A 21,316-nucleotide genomic window follows, 5' to 3' on the forward strand; every position below is an offset into this window, starting at 1 on the left:
CCTTCCCCAGCCGCCGGCGCAGCTTCTCTCAGCTCCAGACCGTCTGTGCCAACAGGAGACTCGGAGTTAGCGTTGGGTGTTGTGTTTGAGGAAATGGTAGTCTTCTCCCAGAGGGTCTGCAGTTTGTGATCCCCAGGCATGTGTTCACTATGGGAGGGGTGCTAGTCTCCACAGAACGTCACTTGGAAATGTCTCCAGCAACAGAAAGTTGGGACCGAAGCGGCACATCTTCACGAGCTGGCGTGGGGTGGGCATCCCTCCTGCGCTGTCACTCACCTCCCAGAGTCGGCATGGGCCCTGCCCCTAGGCAGTGTTTTGCTCTTTTCAAACCTGATCTCCTGTGACTGTCGGTCTGAGATGCTCAGAAGTGGTAGGAACAATGGGGGCTTGTTTTCCTCTGTGGCGGGTGTCCCTGCTGAGAAGTGCTTGGCAGATACTGGTAGCTGCCCAAATGCGTGATAAGCCAGACGCCCCCCAGCCCTACACCTGGCTGCCTGAGCATCGGTTCTGTTGATGCCGTAGGTCGAGAGTCAGCTCTGGGCTTCTGGGCCTCGTGAAAACCGTTTTTACCAACGAGGTTTTCCTGTGAACGTGAGTCTCCTCTCGAGCCGGGCTGCCTCCGCTGGGACAGCCCTCGTGGTCGTGAGGGCTCGTTCACAGGACAGCCTCTGTCAGCGCACCCACCCGTCATCCCAGTGACGCCCAGAGGACAGGGACAGCAGAGGACGCAGTCATGGGTACCGTGGCCAGTGCTCCAGTTGCAGCCCAGACAAGCCCAGGAAAAGTTTTGTTGGGGGTCGGGGGGCTTTCCATACCCACAGGGCTGGGTATGAGGTGCTCCTCCCCCTTGGGAAAGACGCATGGGGAGGAGGGGGAGAGTGGAGGGAGCCCCACTCAGTGGGCCCTGCTCCCCCTGCGCCAGCCCTTGGGCAGACGCTGCGCCTCCCAGGCCCCTGCTGGATTTCCATGATAAATACAGCAATAGTGACAGATAGTGTGGCCAGCCCTGCTCTTGTCACCAGGCCTTTTAGCAGGTTTGATTAATTGCTTTACGATTTCACAACCAGCCAGGGGGGCCACTGGTGGGTGGCTTCTGCCCCCCATCAGGTGGAAGAATGGAGCAGGCTGCTGAATGAGTCTATAGACAGCCACCATGTGCCAAGCTGGTGACCTCATTTTGAAGGAAGATAAACTTAAATTAACTCCTTCCGGCCCCATGCAGTTTTGTGGGGCCTCCTCGCCTTATTAGCATGCTCCCAAGGCCTCGGGAGAGGGGCTGTGGGTCCGCTGGGCTGCGTGCCCGCCGGATGGAGGGGCTGCAGGGTCTCTGGCTCAGGCAGACATGCGCACCCTTTGTGCTCCTGCGCACAGCCGGGCGGCGGCTGGCAGTGCCGTGGAAAGGTCTCCGCTGAGTCTTGGCTCTTCACTGCTCTACAGAAGCGCTATTGCCAAGGAGCAGAGCTGCTCACTTTTCACGATGCAAAGATCAGATTCACCCCTGGGAGTGCGGGGCAGTAGGGACAACCTCGGGACTTTCTGCATTGGTCACTGCTATCCCGACACTTTCCTTAAACTGTCGCAGCTTTACGAAAACCATGTACACGCAAGACTTTGGTCCGCTGCGTTCTTTTTCTAATTTGCTTTTAAATGTAAAGCCACCCCACCTATCCAAGCTGATGTTGAACAAAGCTTTATCCAATCCTCGGTTTCCTTCCCCTGTGTGAACGCCGCCAGCAACGGCTGGACCCGGGCTCCAGCTTTGCTTCTTGACCCTGTAGAGTCCCTCGGAGGGGACAGGTGTCCACTGCTCATTTCTTCTTGACAGGCTGTTCAGCCCAGGCCTCCCTCAGTGCGGGTGGAGGCAGGTAGAGTGTTGAAGGGCTGTGGGCATGTTACAAGGAAATGGCACATGTCATGTGAGGTTAGAGTGTCACAGACTGGCCTTCAGTATTTGCTTTTGATCATTTGGGGCTCCCTGGTCCCCTGCACCCGATTTTCCACAGATTGTCTTTTTCTGATTTTGCAAAAACTCTACTAGGCATTTTCCTTGTATTCTGGCTCCCCCCCAATTGAGCCGTGCTGGTCTGTAAATTCTGTGAAATCTCAAAAGAAGAATCAAACCATTGTTACCCTGGTGGAGCTTTTGTTACACAGATTTCATTAAGAGACTGGGACTCTCACAGGTTTTCAAAGAGTCCAACTAAATTTTCATTAGCCCAGCTCCACCCAGGCCGCTGTGACCCCATCCTCTGGCTGCCTCTCTGTCTAGACCTCCCCCCAACCCCCATGGAGGAGGCAGGGACTTGAGAGTGACAGGATGAGATGGGATATTAAAGGCCCGAGTGGGCTTCAGGCATTGTTGGGGCCTGTGGCCGTCTGTTTGACCTGTGGAGGGAGGGAGAGCAGCAGTGCGGTGGCCCACGCAGGGCTGAAGGACCCCATTGTGCCATAGAGGAGCCATCAGGTCGCCATTCTTGTGCTGAGAAGGATGGAGTGCCTTTTCCGGCAAGGCCTCTGGCTGGAGTGGGAACTGGGCACTGGCCTCTAGGGCTGAGCTCCATTGTGTGCAAATCCCTGGGCCTCGGTGCCTGGCTCCTGGCCTCTTGGAGGAGGAAGCCAGCAGGTGCAGGTGCCCGTGGTGTGGTGCCCGTAGTGTCAGCCTGGCTGGAGACAAGGACCAGCTTCGCAGCCTGAGCCTGGTGTGAGAAGGCAGGTGCAGAAAACCCCCTTTCCTTGTCTTCCGGAGCGGAGCCCCGCACAGCCTTTGGGCTGCTACTCATCCTTCCGTCTCGTGTCCTCCTGCCCACAGGGGGTGAGAACATCAAAAGCATAAACCAGCAGTCAGGAGCACACGTGGAGCTGCAGCGCAACCCCCCTCCCAACACCGACCCCAACCTGCGAATATTCACCATCAGGGGGATTCCTCAGCAGATCGAGGTGGCCAGACATCTCATAGATGAGAAAGTTGGCGTACGTACAAGGCCCTTTCCCCACCGGGCTTACTAATAGCTGGATTTTCTGGTGGATGTCCAAGGTACCTGTTTTTCCCCAGAACCTTGTACTTCCTGAACCTTTTTCATCCTCGCATCACGTGAGGGCCCCTCCTCTCACTTTGCCGAGGGGGAAGGTCGGGGTCCAGGGATCCCAGGGCCAGGCCCAGGCGATGAAGGAAGCCTTCTGGCAGGACTCACCAAGGCCACCAGCTCAGGCCCTAGAGCCGTGTCCCCTGCAGGCTTAGATGAGCAGCGGGCAGCACCCTCCCCCCAGTACTGCCCCGGACACTGCCGTGGGCCAGCCCTGCAGGCAGCGCTCATTGACTCTGGCTTTAGTTTCAGGCACCTCAAAGCAGATAAAGAAAGAAAGGGAGTGTTGATGGAGGACAGAGGGCCACTGCTCACCTCAGAGGGGACGTAGAAGGGCAGACAGAGCCGTGGGCAGCCTAATTGACGGAGAGTCAAGCAGGTTGGTCCCTCCCCCAGGGTGACGTGCCAGGGCAAATGTGGTGGTGCCAGCAGTGGCTGTGGTGGTTTTGGTCACTCAGGGGGCAGAAGCCATTTCTGGAAATCAAGTCCACTGTGGGGAAGGAAGGCTAGTGTGAGTGCCATAGGGCGTCTTTCCTTCACTTGGCTCTGTCTCCCCAAAAGCTGTGGTCTGCCTTGGGGGGCCTGGGCAGAGGGCAGAGATGCCCCCAGCAGGAAGTGAGCGTTCCCTCTGTGCCATGACAGGGTACCAGTCTGGGAGCACCTGGAGCCTACGGACAGAGCCCCTTCAGCCAGCCCCCTGCCGCACCTCATCAAAAGTGAGTCTAACGTCCACCCCGACTGCAAGCTCCCTCCCTGCCTCCCAACAGGCCCTCCTTTCCAGCTGCTGGGAGGGCACATCCTGTGGGCAGGGCTCCTCCCACCTCTGACCAGTGGTCCCTCCGGCCCATTTGTAGCTCACTGACCAGTGCTGGGATGAGGGCCTCCCAGGGGCAGCATCCCCGAGGAGCACTCACCATCCTGGGACTGAGGGGAGGTTTTAGCAGAAGTCTTTCTGTTCGCCCTTTAACTTCGTTTTTCACTTTCTCTCAGCACCTTTCCTCCACGGAGCTCAGGGTGCTTCCCGAACATTGCTGCTAAGGTGAACGGAAACCCGCACAGCACCCCTGTCAGGTGGGTGGCCTGCTCCTACTCGTCCGTGTAGTTCTCAGTCAGAACTGGGGTCGTGGTCACCTGGCCACTGCTGGGGGGACCGTTGCGCTTGCCTGGGGTGGAGGGTGAGTGACAAAGAGACAGCGGGATTACGGGGGGGTGGACCCCGGTGCGGAGGGGGGGGTGTGACCTGCACCAGAAAAGGTGACTCTCTTTGTCCTCTGCAGTGGCCCTCCGGCCTTCCTGACCCAGGGCTGGGGCAGCACCTACCAGGCATGGCAGCAGCCCGCACAGCAAGTCCCAAGTAAGTTTCTCCGGAGGAGGTGGGCCTGGGCACCCCCCGCCCCCATGGAAGGCTCGAGGGGGATGGGCCTGAAATGCTCTCCTCCCAACGCTGCCCACAGGCCCAGGGTGCCCCTCCCGGGATGGCAGGGAGCCTCCTGGGGCCTCAGGAGCTGTCGGCAGAGGAGGCTTCTGTGCAGATGGCCCTGGCCTCCAGCCAGGCAGGGGCAGAGGGGCTGGCCCACCTTCTCAGACCTTTCTTTCCCATCCACTCTGCCCTCAGAGCTCTGGGTCAGAAAGCCTGTGGCCACGGGCGTGGTTTGCCGAGCCCCTCGGTTCCTCCTGCCTGCGCTCTGCCTCTCGCTCTGCATTCTGAGCAGCCCCTGCTCGCTGGGCTTGCCCCTCCCTTGGCCGCAAGGTGACCATCTCCCCTTTCCAGCACCGCCTCGGGCTCTCTGTCTCTGGGCGTTCGGGAAAGCACACATGAGAGGGCTCTGCCCGGTGGCACCTGGGAGAAAGCTGATTGGAAGAGCGGGGTTCCATGGGGATCGGTCCGGCCCCACTCTCCGGCCCCACTCTCGGTTAGGAGCCATTCTTACGTTTTATGGCTGGGGGAGCCCACCCTGCATAACCTGCAAAACAGAACACAACCCGGACCTGGCTCTTTCTGACCCTCCCAAGCCGGACTGCGTGGAAGGCGGTCTCCAGTGTATCTGCGCGTGTCCCCCCTGCACACCTGCTGCAGGACCAGGCATCACAGCTTTGCGCACGGGGACCGAGCCCAGGGCCTGGTGTGCCCCCTCCCCTGGAGCAGAGTGCTGCCTGACAGCGCTGCCCCGGGCCCTGGTCATGGGCACAGATGACACCACGGGGTCTGGAGGCCGTGCTGTGCAGCCTCGGGCACATTCCCCCTTCTCTGAGCTCCAGTCTCCTGGTCTGAAATGAAGGGTTTGGATTTGATTTCTAAAGTAACGGCAAGCTCTGAAATTGCACAGTGGTATTTTTTCCTCTTCTTCTGCAGTGTTTTCTTATGAAACATATTAAATATACAGAAGGTTTTAAAGAACTTCAACATGAACACCTAACACTACCTAGACCCGTGGTCAGCAAACCGCGGCTTGCGAGCCACATGCGGCTCTTCGGCCCCTTGAGTGTGTCTCTTCCACAAAACACCGGCTCTTCCACAAAATACCGACTTCTGCGCATGGGCCATGAAGTTCCAATCGCACTGTACGTGCGCGCCTGCACGTGGTATTTTGTGGATGAGCCACACTCAAGGGGCCAAAGAGCCGCATGTGGCTCGCGAGCCGCAGTTTGCTGACCACTGACCTAGACCCTACCATTCCTGTTGCACTGACTTGCTTTACCCTGGAGCTGGTCTGTTGTGTTTCCTCCTGTTCTGACCATTGGAGGGCGACCCCAAGATGTGAGGTGACCTGGGTGGCCTCACATTTGTCCCATTGTCCAGGGCAGGACGGGAAAATGTCTTTACACTGAAGCCCAAGGGAACGTGTTCTTCTGCCCAGGGGACATCGGCCATAGGGCCCAGCCTGCTGCTTGCCCGCGCCCAGGCAGGCCCGGAGGAGTTGGGAGGAGCATCGGGAGGAGGAAGAAGACAGGGCGATGCCTGGTTTCTTCCTCTGTGCAGCAGCCTGCATCTTTTTTCTTTTTTTTTTAATTTATTTTTATTGATGTCAGAGAGGAAGGGAGAGAGGGAGAGAGAGATAGAAACATCAATGATGAGAACCATTGACCGGCTGCCTCCTGCACACCCCCCACTGGGGATGGAGCCCATAGCCTGGGCATGTGCCCTGACTGGGAATTGAACCATGACCTCCTGTTCACAGGTTGACGCTCAACCACTGAGTCACGCCGGCCGGGCACCAGCCTGGAACTTGTGTTGAGTTTTGTTGCTTTATTCGGAGGGTTTAGGAATTGAGTTGGTGTTGGTCAGTGAAATCGGTTTGGAAGAAAAACCCTGCTTGTCCACATTCCTCACGCCTAGCCTTCCCCCAACCAGGTCCTTTACTCCTAGTGTCCTGGTCTGCGTGTCTTCCTGCCCTGGTGGGAGAGGAAGGGGAAGGGGGCTTCTCCCCTCTCTTAGCCTCCCCCCGCTTTTCTGTCCCCCGCCCACAGCCAGGCCCCAGGCCCCTTTGTCCTCAGTGAGTTCACCAGCAGGAGGGATGCTGGGAGGTGGCTGCGGGCAGGCCCTCTGTGCTGCTGCAGACGCTTCTCCCTGCAGCCAGTCTGGCCTCGGCACAAAGATCCCAACTAACTGAGCCACCGGGCCAGGGCTTGCTGAGTTCATTTTATGCTCTTTATGCGCCTGGGCAGGCATATCTACTCCACCCCTAGCCCGTCTTTACTGCCCCTGCTGCATAGAGAAGGCACCGGCTTGTGTACGGAGGAGGAGGCGGGGAGCGAGCCCACACATCCTCTCTCCTGCTCCTGCCCCAAAGGCAAAAGGCTGGCGGCCTGTGTCGGATGCATGTTGTGGCCACAGCCCCTTGCTTTGTGGACCTCATCTTTGTCATCACCGTGAGCTCAGTGTCCGGATAGTTTCCCGAGGGTTTGCTCTACGGCTCTGCTTGTGCAGAGGCGCAGCCGGCGGTCTTGGAGCAGAAGGCTCAGCTCGGGTGGAGAGTGTGCTCGGTGCCGTTTGGACTCCGTGTCCCACTTGAAGCCCCTCCAGGAAGCTTAGACAACAGTCATTCTGGCCCTCAGGCTCGGCTCACCCACAGCACCCGTCTGAAGGGGGTGGAGTGTTCCCGGTGGTCGCCCTGGAAGGGCATCAGTCTGCCCACGCCCAGCCTCACGGGGATCTTAGTTGCACACACACACGTGGGGCCTGAGCACAGGCCCTCTTGGGTGTTGACATATCTCCTCCACCGCCATCTGCTGCCACCTTCTTCCCAGGCCACAGGGTCCGGAGCAGCTGTAGAGCGGGTGTGGCGCAGGGGCGAGCGAGCCAGTGCAGAGCAGGGCCTGGAGTCGCCAGGCTGGGGGCCTGACTGCTTTTGTGTTCTTTGCACAGGCCAGCAGAGCCAGCCGCAGAGCAGCCAGCCCGACTACAGCAAGGCCTGGGAAGACTATTACAAAAAACAGAGTGAGTGCAATGGCCGTCCCAACAACCAGGTCCCCAGCCAGAGCCCCTCGCCTGTAGCCTTCACTGCGCATGGTTCCCTGGCCCCGTCTGGCCCTCTGCGTCTCACGGAGGAGACATGGTGTAGCCATTTGCTTTCCCCTCCGCCCCCATTTTCCTCCCCCTTCTGAACTCCAAAGGGCGTGGCACCGCCACTCGGGGACCCCGGACCGCTGTCCTGGTCCCTTTTAGAGCTGCGTGGCCAGGACGCAGACCAGCCGTCTCTTGTTCCCTGGCTGTCTTGCCGTCGCCTGGCTCTTTCTGGCTCTGTCAGGGCAGGTGAAGAGAAGGGAATGGTGGGACTCGGGGAAGGGAGCCTACAGTTGGAGTGGGTGGGGAGGTGTTTGATTTTCTGAAGACACTAAACCAGTCTTTTAAAAAAGAGGAGGGGAAAAACTAGCAACCAAAACCCCAGCGAAAAATTTCAAACGAGCCCTCAGTCCTCCGTGGGTCTCCCACGGCTGCCGAGCAGGTGGCCGGCAAGGGGGGGGGCGGGGGGGGGGGGCTGTCGTGTGGCTGCAGCTGAGGGGCGTGACTGGCTGGTTGGAAGAGCTCAGGCCAAAGGCCATCGAAGAAACGGTCACCAGGTGGGGGAGTCCTCACTGGGCCCGGGAGGCCATCACCCGAGGTGCCTGGTGAGGGTCCAGGTGCCCGTCTCCCCCACACCTCCCACACCCAGGCTCCCAGACACGGGGGCCAGGCACCCCTCCCCCGTCCCCTCTCCCTGGGCGCCTACGAGTCAGGTGACCTACGAGTCAGGTGACCTACGAGTCAGGTGACCTACGCAGAGCATGTGATTCTGAAGAGACAGCGGGGAAAGCCCCGCAGGGACGGAGCAGGAGGGCAGGGAAAAGCTAACCGTGTTTTTTGCAGCCAGCGCTCGGGCCCCGCCTCACGGACACCAGTGGGCACTAGTTCCGGATGCCCAGGTCTCAGGAAGCGTCTCCAAGCGTCCTTCACGTCCCCTAGCACATCCCGCCTGACGAGCTGTTTCCCTCTGTCCCTCAGGTCATGCTGCCAGCGCCGCTCCTCAGGCCAGCTCCCCACCGGACTACACCATGGCCTGGGCGGAGTATTACAGACAGCAGGTTGCGTTCTACGGCCAGACGTTAGGGCAAGCTCAGGCCCACAGCCAGGTGTGTAGCCAGTGCCAGCTCTGCTGGGACCTCCCAGACCAGCCGTCCCTCCCGCCCTTTCTCCCAGGCGTCGGTGCCTGCTCCTGGGGCAAGAACACCGGCTCCAGGAGGGGGGTGGAGGGGGCAGCACAGGCCCAGTGCTGCTCAGCGTGGCCGCCATCTGCTCAGAGCCCAGCGGCCCGCCCGGCCCCTTCTTGCCCGAGAGAGTAAGTGTGGGCCAAGTGGGAGAGGAACGGGCTGGGCAGTCCCTCCAAGACAGTACCTGATCCTCCCTCAGATCCAGGCCCCAGACCACAGTGCTGAGTGGCCTCAGTTTCCCAGCTGTGAGTGAGAGCACCGGGCTCGAATGATTCTGGACAAGCTTGGCACTGCAGGCGGGGACCGGAGCTCACGCCCACTGCTGCTCTTGGGGTGCTGGGCCAGGCTGTTGCCCTTGCCTCCGTCAGCAGCGAGGGGGCGGGGGCAGGGCCAGGCCACACCCTCGGAAGCTGGGCGGGGCAGAGCGCCAGCTCTTCGTCCTGCACAGAAAGCTGGAGGGCTCTGTCCAGTCAGAGGCCAAAACGGATTTCCTTCTGACGGAGGGAAGAGGGCCAAGAGCTCCCGCAGGGCGTGTTTCAGCTCACCTGATGCCGCTCGGATCGCCATGGGCGGCACGGCAGTTACCAGAAGCCCGGGCCTAAAGCTGACTGGCCATCTCACTGCCAAATGGGCCCTTTTGGGCCTGGCGCAGTGGGAACAGGTGTCCAGGCTGGTGGGTGACCAAGAAGTATCGCGAGCTCACTCCGCTCTCCCCTTCCCAGTGTCCCCCACAGAAAGAGATGCCCGGGACCTCCTTCAAGGGAGGCTCTGTCTGGGCCAGAGACCCTGGCGGGGAGGCGGGGAGGTGCTGAGACACTGGCTGCTTCCTGTGTGTCAGCGCCTGCGATGGAGCCGAGGAGAGAGGGTGACCTGCCACCTCCCACCAGCAAGCGCTTGAGCGCTGGCCACAGGCTGACCTCTCTCCCCTTCCTTCCACAGGAGCAGTAGGACGGCGACCTGTGACCCCTCCCCGAAATCATTGTGAGCGAAAGCCTATTTGTAACAGAGGTTTTTAGATTTTCAAACCTTTTGATGAAGAACCTTTGTTCTGTGAAACACTATATTTAGATTAACAGAATTTTTCTAAAAATCGGGAAATTAGTTACTAAAGACTGTTGATTATTCTTATTTCAATACTTTCGTTACTTCAAATGTGGAAGCTCTGGGATTTTTTTTTTGGAGCAATATCTGCAAATCCAGGCACCAGAATGTGCCTCATAGCAGTGACATTTCAACTGGTGTGTTCTTGTTCGTTTTGTTTTGTTTTTTTTTGTTTCGTGTCTTTTTATTTACAGTTGTTTCTGTTGCAACAGAAAGTGGCTTGGAAGTCTTAGGAGGTGTGTAACAAATTATTTTTAAAAAATTTTAAACAGTATTTAAATGTGTAAATTCATTAAATGTTTTACTTCTAATTTCTTGTATCTTGGCTGTCTGGTTTTGCATTTTTTTTAAAACTGAACTATTCTGTATTGTAATTATGTGAATTCTGAATTGAGACAGAGAATTGTATTGCTGTCCAAAGGGATCGGGAAGGGCATTTGTAGGGTTTGTATAATTTCTAGAGTTCTAAAGGGTAATATAAAAATGTTTTCATGTGTCTAGCATACTTTTTTTTTCATGTCTCATTACCAGTTGCAATTGTGTATCTAAGACCTCCAAGCTTGTTTTAAAAACAAAACAAAAAACCTTTCTCTATTCTCTCAGAAATATAAATCCTGTTATTTTTAATATTAAGAGGAAGTTGATATAACTTTTAACAAACACTGTGGTACATTAAACCGCATAAAAATGTAGTAACTATTTTTTAATTCCGAGGCATTTTTTGCTTTTCTCTTTTAAATATTTTTTAATATTTGTCAAATTAACTAGATGAATAAATAAATCTAGTATTAACCACAATATGAATTAAATGATTTTGATTTAATAAAAGGGATATTATGATTTCCAATGTTTACGTTAGTGTGTCTTGTACAGATAACATGTATTTTTAAAGGAAAGAAAAACGGAATTAAAGCTATTTTTTCTTGCATTTTTAATTGACCTGGGGGACATTCCGTTTGAAATGTACTGAAGTTAACCTTTCGGTTTTTTGTCTTTATTTTCTTTAAAATGCTTGAAATGTCTAACTATTAAAAATAAATATTTGAAGAATGTTATGCATGTTTTTAAAAAGAAAAGTGTTCTTTTTATTTGACTGACAATTCATTTTACACTCTATGTAATAAAATTTCCACAAGACATCTTGTGGGTGAAATATTTTGAGTCTGTTTGCCTTCCATTCTCTTGTCCCACCCTCCACCCTCAGCCCGCTGCCCACTGAAATAAAAGCAAGAGTTCATAGCCGATCCCCTTGCTCTACGTCAGCCCCACTTGGTGCACAACCTAGATTCCCAGCTACTTCCTTCGTTAAGTTCCTTCTAATGGTTTTGTAGAATTTCACAGTTTGCCTTGAGAGCGTGGGTCACCGTCAGTCCCTCCCTCTTTCTTACCTGTCACATCTAAACATCTCTTGCTGTGGGTGCAACACAGAAATCAATCGCGGCTCCTCCCAGAGGCGCTGTCATTGGGCGTGCAGCTGGAAGATTCATTTAAGGGAGTCTCAGTAAAGAGGCGTGGTCAGCTCTGCCGCTGGGTAAGCACACTTTCCAGTAACTGAGTCAGCACCGCGCCCCTCACCCCTCAGCACGCTCCCCCAGCACCCCTGAGAAACGGGCTGCTCGCTTGGGCAGCTCATGCACTAAAATTGGAATGAGAAATATGGAGATTAGCATGGCCCCTGCGCCAGGGTGTCATGCAGACGCATGAAGTGTTTCCTATTTGAAAAGTAAATAAATTGGGCCCTGACCGGTTTGGCTCAGTGGATAGAGCGTCGGCTTACGGACTAAAGGGTCCTGGGTTCGATTCCAGTCAAGGGCATGTACCTTGGTTGCGGGCACATCCCCACTGGGGGGTTGTGCAGGAGGCCGCTGATCAATGTTTCTCTCTCATCGATGTTTCAAACTCTATCCCTCTCCCTTCCTCTCTGTAAAAAATCAATAAAATATATTTTTTAAAAAGTAAATAAATTAGGACCAAACTGGTCTTGGCCTGGTGGGTTGGCTGCTGCCTTCCATGGTGGCCAGGTACCTGCTTTGGCTGCAGCTGCCTGTGACCCACTCCCTCCCTGCCCCACTGCTCAGCCTCTGGCTGTATCCTGGGTGGCATTTGTTCACAGCCCCGGCCTGCTGCGGGCCACGGTGCTGGGAGAGCTGGGAAGGTGCTCATTCTGTTTTTTCAATAAGGAAACAAAAAGGGGGTGTCCTTACCCATGGTTTAAATTCTAGAGGGGCCTGCGGTTTCAGGACACATTATGACAATGTGGGCCCTGGGCTAGGATACTGAGGAATAAAGATCGGCCTTCAGCTCTTTTTTCCCTCCTTCCTTCCCTGTTGATGGAAGCAACTGGCTTTGGACCCAGCTCCCCGCTTTAATATTTGAACACGCCTGCCTCTGCCGCTGGCTGCATGCATGCGTCATCCCTTCATTTAGATGCGCTCGTGTGGGTCCTCCTTATGGCTCATACTCGTGTGTGTTTCCAATTCTGGTTCTTTTTCTTTTCTCGACCCCAAGCTCTAAGAGGAGGGGGAAAAGCATCTGTGGCTCCTTTAGGCCCAAAAGGGGTGTGGAGAGCAGCCCATCTGCAGCCATTCTGAGGCCTGTGAGAGCCGGAAAACAAAAAGGAGATAGGGCGTCTTTAACTACACCTCTAGAGAATCGAGTTTGACGTTGAGAAATTGAATAGTAAAAGCCACTTGAGAAGGAGGGGGTTGAGCCAGAGGAGGGCATAAACGCTGATGATGGGGGTGGGAATTAGGGAGAGGGCATTACAGAGAAGACTTCCTTCTAATTCATCTTCCAAGCTCTGTGCCAAAACAGCATTTGGCATGGTTCTCAGGGAGCGATTGTGTGATAATGAACCCTAAGGTGTCCCTTAATTGAAGAGGGAGCATTGTGGTTTGTGCCAAGAGTCATAAATGGCGCAGGCTTGCGGGAGGATGCATTTTCTTAAATGTATCGGTAAGTACAGATTAGCGCCTGTCCCTAGTGAAATGCCCATACTATAAATTATGGAGATCTCTCTCTCTCTCTCTCTCTGATGCAACCTTTTATTGAGGGGGAAGGCGGGGGGTAATACAGCAGGAGGCAGGGGGGGAAAGTTTGCAAGCGTATGAAATTTGGCCTCATTAACATGGCGCCCACGGAAGATGGTTCTCATCAGCAGTCTGGTGTCCTGGAAGGCTAAAGTGCTTGAAATGTACCAAGTTCAGCGATTGTGTTCCATTAGGAAAGCTGCATGGTCATCACGGAAAGGACAGTCTGTGTGTTTGGGAGGCAGGGGGCGGGGCAGGTGCCCAGTCTGTCTTCCGAGTTCTTGCCCCACCTCCCACGCTCCACCGCACATGCACACTTGGTCGCGGCCAGCTGCCCAAGTTCACTAGTCCAGGGCCCAGCTGTGCTGTTTCAAACCCACTCGAGTTTGGGCCAGGGGTAGGGAGTTTTCCAGCCAATGTGCCTCCATCAGTCCCCCTGGCCTGTCACGAGATAGGAGGCACTTGTCCCTCTCAAATGGTGACCATCCACGATGTCCTGCAGCCCCCATGGTAGGGTTGGCTGGGGCATAGATGGCACATTGCAGGGCCCGGTCCAAGAGGGCATGGGGACACCATGGACTCCGCTTCCAGCTGGCTCCAGCGTGCAGCTTCCTGAGCCCCACTTCTGGCCCACGAGGGCCCAGCTGGGGTTTTGTAAGAGGGGCTAATGCAAATGGTCCTGATAGACTCTTAGAGATTAATGGCCAGAAAGTGACACTCAATTCCACAGAGAGTGCTGGCCCCGGGTCTGCGTCTCGTGTGGGGTGGAAAGGGAAGTGAAAAGGAACCACTGAGACAATGGGAGTCCTTGCGGGCCTCTGTGAGGAAGCATCTACCAGGGGCGTTCTGGCCCTTTCCAGGCCTCTCCTTTGATTGGGGGGTGGCAGGGGGCTCTCCACACCTTGGGAGGCAGACGGGACTATTCTCCTCCTCTTACAAATGAGGGTTCAGAGTCAGAAGCTAAGTGGGTGGGGGCCAGTTTTGTGCCGAGTTCTGTGCTGCACTTTGGGGTTTCCATCGAGAGCAGAAGGAGGTTGACAGGAAGTGAAGTAGTTGACAGGACGGAGAAACGGCTCTGAAAGGTTAATGCTGCGTGCTCTTGACTTAGACCAGCGGTTCTCAACCTGTGGGTCGCGACCCCTTTGGCGGTCGAACGACCCTTTCACAGGGGTCACCTAAGACCATCCTGCAGATCAGATATTTACGTGACGAGTCATAACAGTAGCAACATGACAGTTATGAAGTAGCAACAGAAATAATTCTATGGTTGGGTCACCACATGAGGAACTGTATTTAAAGGGCCAGAAGGTTGAGAACCACTGACTTAGACTAACATGAGGAGGGCTGCCAACTTGGAACTTCAGTTCAACTCTCTTAGGTTCCTCCAGTTTTTCTTTTTCTTTTTTTTCCCCTCCAGCTTTTAAACAGAAATCCTGAGTTATGCCAACACCTAAGGTCACCCCCACTTCACTACACATGAGTAATGCACACATATTTCTGAGCGCCTGCTGCTTACATACGCCTGTCACATACTACAACGGCTGAAGCATCAGCTTACACATTTCAAATGGACTTCAATGAGTAAGCAAACAATGGAAATGTGAGCAATGTGGCAAAGGGTCCTCAACAGTAACAAACAGCGAGTACCCACTGTAAACAGTATCTCATAAACCATCTGGTGAGCTGGGGCATCGAGAGTATCACCCCAGGTCTCGGTTTGATGGACGGGGCACTTCTATCAGAACCTGTCTTCTTAAAGGGCCTGAACACAACACATCTCTTGCAGGCTCCCCCGTGCCTGGCGCATTCACTTTAAGTCTTTTCTTTGCTGATACCCATTTTCTTCTGACGTTTTCATCTGTGGGGAACCATTAGCAGCGAAGGCAGTGACTAACGTTAACAAAGCTTTCAACTCCCTTCGCTTCCACCACGTGGCCCCCAGGACCGGAAATCCGGCTGCCCCGAGTCACGTGATGAGATATTGGCTCTGGTGGCAGCTGCGAGCCGGGGAGGGTGTGCTGAGGCAGCACCCCTTCTCTGGGCGGAGTTTTCCTCCTGGGAGAGGGCCCCGCAGGCTGTGAGGGCAGGGGGAGGAGATGGAGGGGCTGTGAGGGCAGGGGGAGGAGATGGAGGCCTCCTCGAGGGCAGACGGGCTGCAAGCGGAATGAGAGAGGTTGTCTCCTGCAGGTGAAGACTTCACGGGGCCTCCGCCAGGCATTACCTCCGGCACATGCAAATCCGCCTGCACCCCGAAACCAATACTCACCGCACCTCTGCGGACATTCACAGCACATCTGAGTTGCCTGATGCGCGAGTTCCTCCGGAGGCGAGCGAGACAGCCCTCCCTGCCTTCTGGTTTCCCCGCTCACGCTGTGCTGTCCGCAGGTGACCTCGTCGCCCAGAGCCTCGCTTTCGCCGGTTTTACACTTTCTGTTGCTGACGTCGCTGTTGGGAATGGCCCCAGCACAGTGCTGTCGCTGTCCCTAAGCGCAAGAAGGCTGTGACAGCCTGAGGGGGAGATGCAGGTGTGAGCTAAGCTCTGTTCTGCCAGCATCCGTCTCGCCCTTGCCATAAATTCAGTGTCAGTGAATGGACAGCACGCATTCAGCAGGGTGTCTGTAAGTACAAGCGCAGGTGAGCGATGTCATTGCTCTGTGTCGATTGGTTGATGAAGATGTTGCGACCACAGCTGGAAGGAGCTCGCCCGGTGTTCCCCGCGGAGCGATGATGGTCCAGGTTCAGGTTCACAGGGACGTGGTGGAGCACAGCTACCACCGACAGCGCGAGCCGACCATGTTTTGCTTTCCTCTGAGGGCCCACGACTCTTGAGACCCATTTTAGCTTTGAAGAGGTTCTTGCCAGCGTCGTGCCAGGACTCTGTAGCCAGGGCTCAGGCCTCAGGCTGCCCACTTTTCCTGTGCCAGGGACACCTCAGTTGGTTATGGAGGGACCCAGCGGGCCCAGCCCACCTGGGCAGCAGAGTGGGAGGAACAAACGTTCGGACACACAGGCTTGGGTCTGAGTCCTGTCTTCACCCCTCAACAGCTGTGTGACCTGAGGCAAGTTACTGACACTCTGGGCCTCCATTTGCTTATCTGCAGGATGGGCATAATAGCTACCTCCCTGATCAGAGGTCTGAGGCAGGATTCAGTGACCTGCCTATAACGTGCTTGATGCCTGGCTCATCGTGAGTGCTTAGAAAATGGCAGCTGATGGTGATCATTGAGTTCAGGGCTTCTGACGGCTTTGGGGGGCTTGTCCTGCTCCACTGTGAGCACAAGGACAGACTGCGTGATCTGCAAAAAAATGTCGGCCTCACCACTGCCCTCTCGCTTCTCCTGGGCTCTTCTGGTCCCCCCAGGACACACTGGTCCCCCCAGGACACACTGGCCCCCCCAGGACACACTGCCCCCCCCAAGGACACACTGGCCCCCCCAGGACACACTGGCCCCCCCCAGGACACACTGGCCCCCCCAGGACACACTGGCCCCCCCCAGGACACACTGGCCTCCCCAGGACACACTGGCCCCCCCAGGACACACTGGCCCCCCCAGGACACACTGCCCCCCCCAGGACACACTGGCCCCCCCAGGACACACTGGCCCCCCCCCAGGACACACTGGCCCCCCCAGGACACACTGGCCCCCCCAGGACACACTGGTCCCCCCCCAGGACACACTGACCCCCCCAGGACACACTGGCCCCCCCCCAGGACACACTGGCCTCCCCCCCAGGACACACTGGCCCCCCCCCCAGGACACACTGGCCCCCCCAGGACACACTGGCCCCCCCCCAGGACACACTGGCCCCCCCAGGACACACTGGCCCCCCCAGGACACACTGGTCCCCCCAGGACACACTGGCCCCCCCAGGACACACTGGCCCCAGGTCCAGCTCGTTTGTCTCCTGAGGTCAAGGCAGCGAGGCCGTTAGTAAAGAACAGCCCCGCCCCCGAGGGGCAGGTGAGGCAACTATGGGAGAAGCCAATACGCACACAGGTGTGCGGGGAATGCCTTTGGCCGGCCGTGGGGTGGGGTAAGGCTGCTCAGTTCTAGCCACATGATAACATTTAAGGAAACCCTATTTCCGGCACATTGCAAAGGAGTCTGTGGTCCTGCGGGTCTCTCCTTACATCAGGTTCTCTCATCTCCGCTTCCCTTCCCGAGTCGGGTCCCGCCGTCACTCACTGCAGCCACTCTGCCAGTTCCACTCGCCCAGAGCGCCACATGCCTTCCATTCGCGGGATGCTCTCAGTGCAGCTGTGTATAAGGAAAGGGTGACGGCCAAGATTGGGTGGTGACGGGACTGGGGTAGTGGTGTTGTTCTTCGGATTGATGTCATCCCCTAGGGCAGTGGTTCTCAACCTTCTGGCCCTTTAAATACAGTTCCTCAGGGTGTGACCCAACCATAAAATTATTTCGTTGCTACTTCATAACTGTCATGTTGCTACTGTTATGAATTGTCATGTAAATATCTGATCTGCAGGATGGTCTCAGGCGACCCCTGTGAAAGGGTCATTCGACCGCCAAAGGGGTCGCGACCCACAGGTTGAGAACCGCTGCCCTAGGTCCGTGGTTGGCAAACCGTGGATCGCGAGCCACATTCGGCTCTTTGGCCCCTTGAGTGTGGCTCTTCCACAAAATACCGGCTCTTCCACAAAATACTGACTTCTGCGCATGGGCCACGAAGTTTCAATCACACTGTACTTGTGTGCCCGCACGTGGTATTTTGTGGAAGAGCCACGCTCAAGAGGCCAAAGAGCCGCGTGTGGCTCGCGAGCCAAGGTTTGCCGACCACGGGCCTAGGTCACCTGAGGGCACATGTGGGAAGGTTCTTCCCCAACCCTGCCTTCCCTTGAGTTGAGGGAGAGAACAGTCACCGGGGGAGTCCGAGGCCTGGCGTTCGTTCCCTGTTCCCACGCTAACCTCCTCTGTGACTTGAACGGGGCCCATCTCTTCCTGTCAGTTCCCCTCCTTGAGAACTGGCCACAGCAGCCGTTTCCAAACTGTGTTAGGCTGGGGTCTAGCGTTCTACAGCTGTCTGATCAAATTCCAATAAAAAACAGTAAATGTTTTTAAAACCTTCTAATTTTTTTTAAAAAATACCATGCACTTAAGGTTTCTATATGCTCCCTTAAAAAAAATTTTTTTTTTAATTGATTTCAGAGAGGAAGAAAGAGAAAGAGATAGAAACGCCAATGATAACAATTCCTGCACACCCACCCCTGGGGATTGAGCCCACAACCTGGGCATGTGCCCTGACCAGGAATCAAACTGTGACCTCCCAAGTTCATAGGTCAACACTCAACCACTGAGCCACACTGGTGGGACTATATGCAACTTTCCATTTTTTCAATCGGCTCGTCTGTCTTTGTGTCAATACAACACTACCTTCATTATGATACCTTTACAGTAAGTCAGCTCTGTTGTTCTTCAAGATTACCTTGGCTCTTCTCAGCCTTTTGCATTTCCATATAAATCTTAAAATCAGTTTATCAGTTCCCTACTCCTCACAAAAATGTTTCCAATCTGGGATTTTTATTAGGATTACATGGAATCTATTGGTCAATTTGGTAAGAATTGACAACCCAACACGAGTCTTCTAATCCATGAACATGGTATATCCCTTCTTCTGTTTAGTTCTTTGATTTCTTTCTATAATTTTAGTAGTTTTCAGTATAGGGGTTGCACAGCTTTCTTTCCATTTATTCTTGGGTTTTTGATGTTATTGAAAATGGTATATTTTAAATTTTTTTTTTATTTTTTTTGTTACTGGTTGTAGAAATACAATTTATTTTTATATAGTGACCTGATTCTAATGGCCTTACTTAAATTCCTTTTTAGTTGTAATAGCATATAGATTCATATGGATTTCTAATATTAAGAATCATATCATTGATGAATAATGATGATATCATTTTCCCTTCCAAATCCTTACGCCATCTGTTTCTTTTTATTGCACCGGCCTAGTCTACCAGTACACTGTTGACTGAGAGTAGTGAGGGTGGTCATCCTGGCCTTATCAGAGGGAACACTTTCAATAATTCACCATTAATTATGTTTGTTCTGCATTTGTTGTACATACCCAGGGTCAGATGAGGGAGTTCCCTCCTGCTTCTGTTTGCCACAGTTTTATCATAAATGGGTGTTGCAGTTTTCGAGTGCGTTTTCTGCATCTACAGAGATCATCAGACGATGTAGCTCCTTTTTTATTTTAATAATAGTGGTTCCATTTTGGTTTCCCACATGTTAAACCAGCCTGGCCTTCCTAGAATAAACCTCATTTGGTTGTAAAGTATTACCTGTCATTTTCATATAGCGTTGGGATTAGTTTACTAATATTTTTGTTTAGAATTTTTGCATGTATATTCATGGGAGCCGTTGGTCTGTAATCTGTACCGAACTCTCACCCATTGAAGACCTGCAACATGTCAGCTTGTGTTACTCGCTTCACTCCTTTCTGTGCACGTGTGTTGTCACTGCTCACATTCCCGATGAGGGATGCTCTCACTCTGGACCGGTGTTTGAATTCAGGCTGCACGCGGGCATCTGCTCCAGCCAGACCGCACCCAGAGGTTCAGTACTCCGTTCATCACTGCATTCCGCGCTTCGTTAGATGCCACTGTGCAGTTAAACCCACAACTCACGTTGCTGGAGCACCGGCCATAGTCAAGGCACTGTGCTCAGGGCCGGGGGATGGGGCACAGCCCCTGCTCCAGGAGGGGAGCTTGCCTTCCAGAACAGGGGCTTGCTCAGGGAGGGGGTGGTAATGATTCATTCTCTCTGAGTCTTTGGAATTATTTTTTATTTTCAAGTGTTAACCAGGTAAGCAGTTCAAACACTGTGGTCATTTACAACTGCTGCTTTGTCTGAACGGGGATCGTACACAGACTGTGCAGCTGATTTAGGAATAACCTGGCTGCTGAGGCTCATGGGAAACCGTCATTGCCAAACCCCTCGTTTTGAATCTGTCATCAGCCTCACTGCGGCTATTGATTGGCTGACTCTCTAGCAAGTAGACCCTGTCGACATGAACTTTTAAATCCATTGCGATTTAAATGCGCTCCTCCCCAGGAGCATGCCTGTGCTTCCCCCATCTCCCCACTTCCTCTCCTCTTACCTCCCCTCCTCCTCTTCCCCCAACCGCCCCCCAAAAAAATAAAAAGGAAGGGTAAATGCCACCTCTATCTGTTTCCTTTTATTTTCTGCAGTTTGAATATGTTATGCCTGGATGTGGTACTTTTTGTGTGTTTTTTATTGTTTTTTTCTTTTCCTGGGCTTTTAACATTTATTATTCTTTTTTTAAAAAATATATTTTTATTGATTTCAGAGAGGACGGGAGAGAGAGATAGAAACATCAATGATGAGAGAGAAGCATTGATTGGCTGCCTTCTGCACACCCCCCACCAGGGACCGAGCCCGCAACCCGGGCATGTGCCCTGACTGGGAATTGAACGGTGACCTCCTGGTTCATAGGTCGCACTCAACCACTGAGCCATGTCAGTTGGGCAGAATTTATTATTCCTTACCCTGCTTGGTGTTCTCTGAGATTCCTGGATGTGTGGTTTGCTGCCTATCATTATTCCGTTTCTTTAAAAATATTTTCATTGATTTCAGAGAGGAAGGAAGAGAGAGAGAAACATCAGTGATGAGAGAGAATCATTGATTGGCTTTCTCCTGCACTCCCCCAACCTGGGATCAAGCCCGCAACCCAGGCATGTGCCCTTGACCGTAATCGAACCTGGGACCCTTCAGTCCGCAGGCCGATGCTCTATCCACTGAGCCAAACTGGTCAGGGCTCATTACTTTTTGAAAGTTCTTGGCCATTAGTGCTTCAAATATTTCTCCTGCTCTGTCTCGTTTTCTTCTCCTTCTGGTAATCCAGTCACGTGTGTGTCACACCTGGACACTGTCCCACAGTTATTGGCTACCTCTTGTTTCTTTCAATCTCTTCTCTTCGCACTTCAGTTTGGGACATTTCCATTGACATATCCTCAGGCTCACTGGTTCTCCTCTCAGCTGTGTCTGGTCTATTGATCAGCTTGTCAAAGACACTTTTCATTTCTGTTACGGTGTTTTTTGTTTCTAGCGTTTCCCTGCATCTTTTCTTCGAGTTTCCCTCTCTCTGCGTACATTACCCATCTGTTCTTGCATGGTGCCCGCTTTTCCAATTAGAGCCCTTACCATAGTAATCATAGTTACTTTAAATTCCGTCTGATCACTCCAGCACTGAAGTCACATGAGTCTAGTTCTGATTACTGCTTTGTCTCTAGAGGTTTTTTGTTTGTTTGTGGGTTTTGTTTTTGTGTGTTTGGTTTTTTACCTCTTAGCATTCCTTGCCATTTTCGTTGAAATGGGAACGTGTGGCATCAGGATCTGCGGGAAATAGGCATTTAGTGTGATGATGCATGTTAAT

The 21,316-nt window shown here is 53.8% G+C and overlaps 1 protein-coding gene across 1 annotated transcript in view; it reads left to right on the forward strand.

The window, feature by feature from the left end:
* Positions 1-11,033, forward strand: part of FUBP3 (far upstream element binding protein 3) — a 53,913-nt gene extending 42,880 nt beyond the window's left edge. Inside the window, exons 13-19 of the mRNA XM_081103816.1 lie at positions 2,810-2,970; positions 3,726-3,799; positions 4,074-4,154; positions 4,361-4,437; positions 7,450-7,521; positions 8,566-8,693; positions 9,711-11,033. Of these exons, the coding sequence (XP_080959942.1) occupies positions 2,810-2,970; positions 3,726-3,799; positions 4,074-4,154; positions 4,361-4,437; positions 7,450-7,521; positions 8,566-8,693; positions 9,711-9,719 (602 nt within the window). The 3' untranslated portion in view covers positions 9,720-11,033. The remainder of the gene's footprint in view (positions 1-2,809; positions 2,971-3,725; positions 3,800-4,073; positions 4,155-4,360; positions 4,438-7,449; positions 7,522-8,565; positions 8,694-9,710) is intronic.
* Positions 11,034-21,316: the final 10,283 nt, after the last annotated feature.

This window comes from Myotis nattereri, assembly GCF_964212035.1.
Source record: "Myotis nattereri genome assembly, chromosome: 12".
Classification (NCBI taxonomy): domain Eukaryota; kingdom Metazoa; phylum Chordata; class Mammalia; order Chiroptera; family Vespertilionidae; genus Myotis; species Myotis nattereri.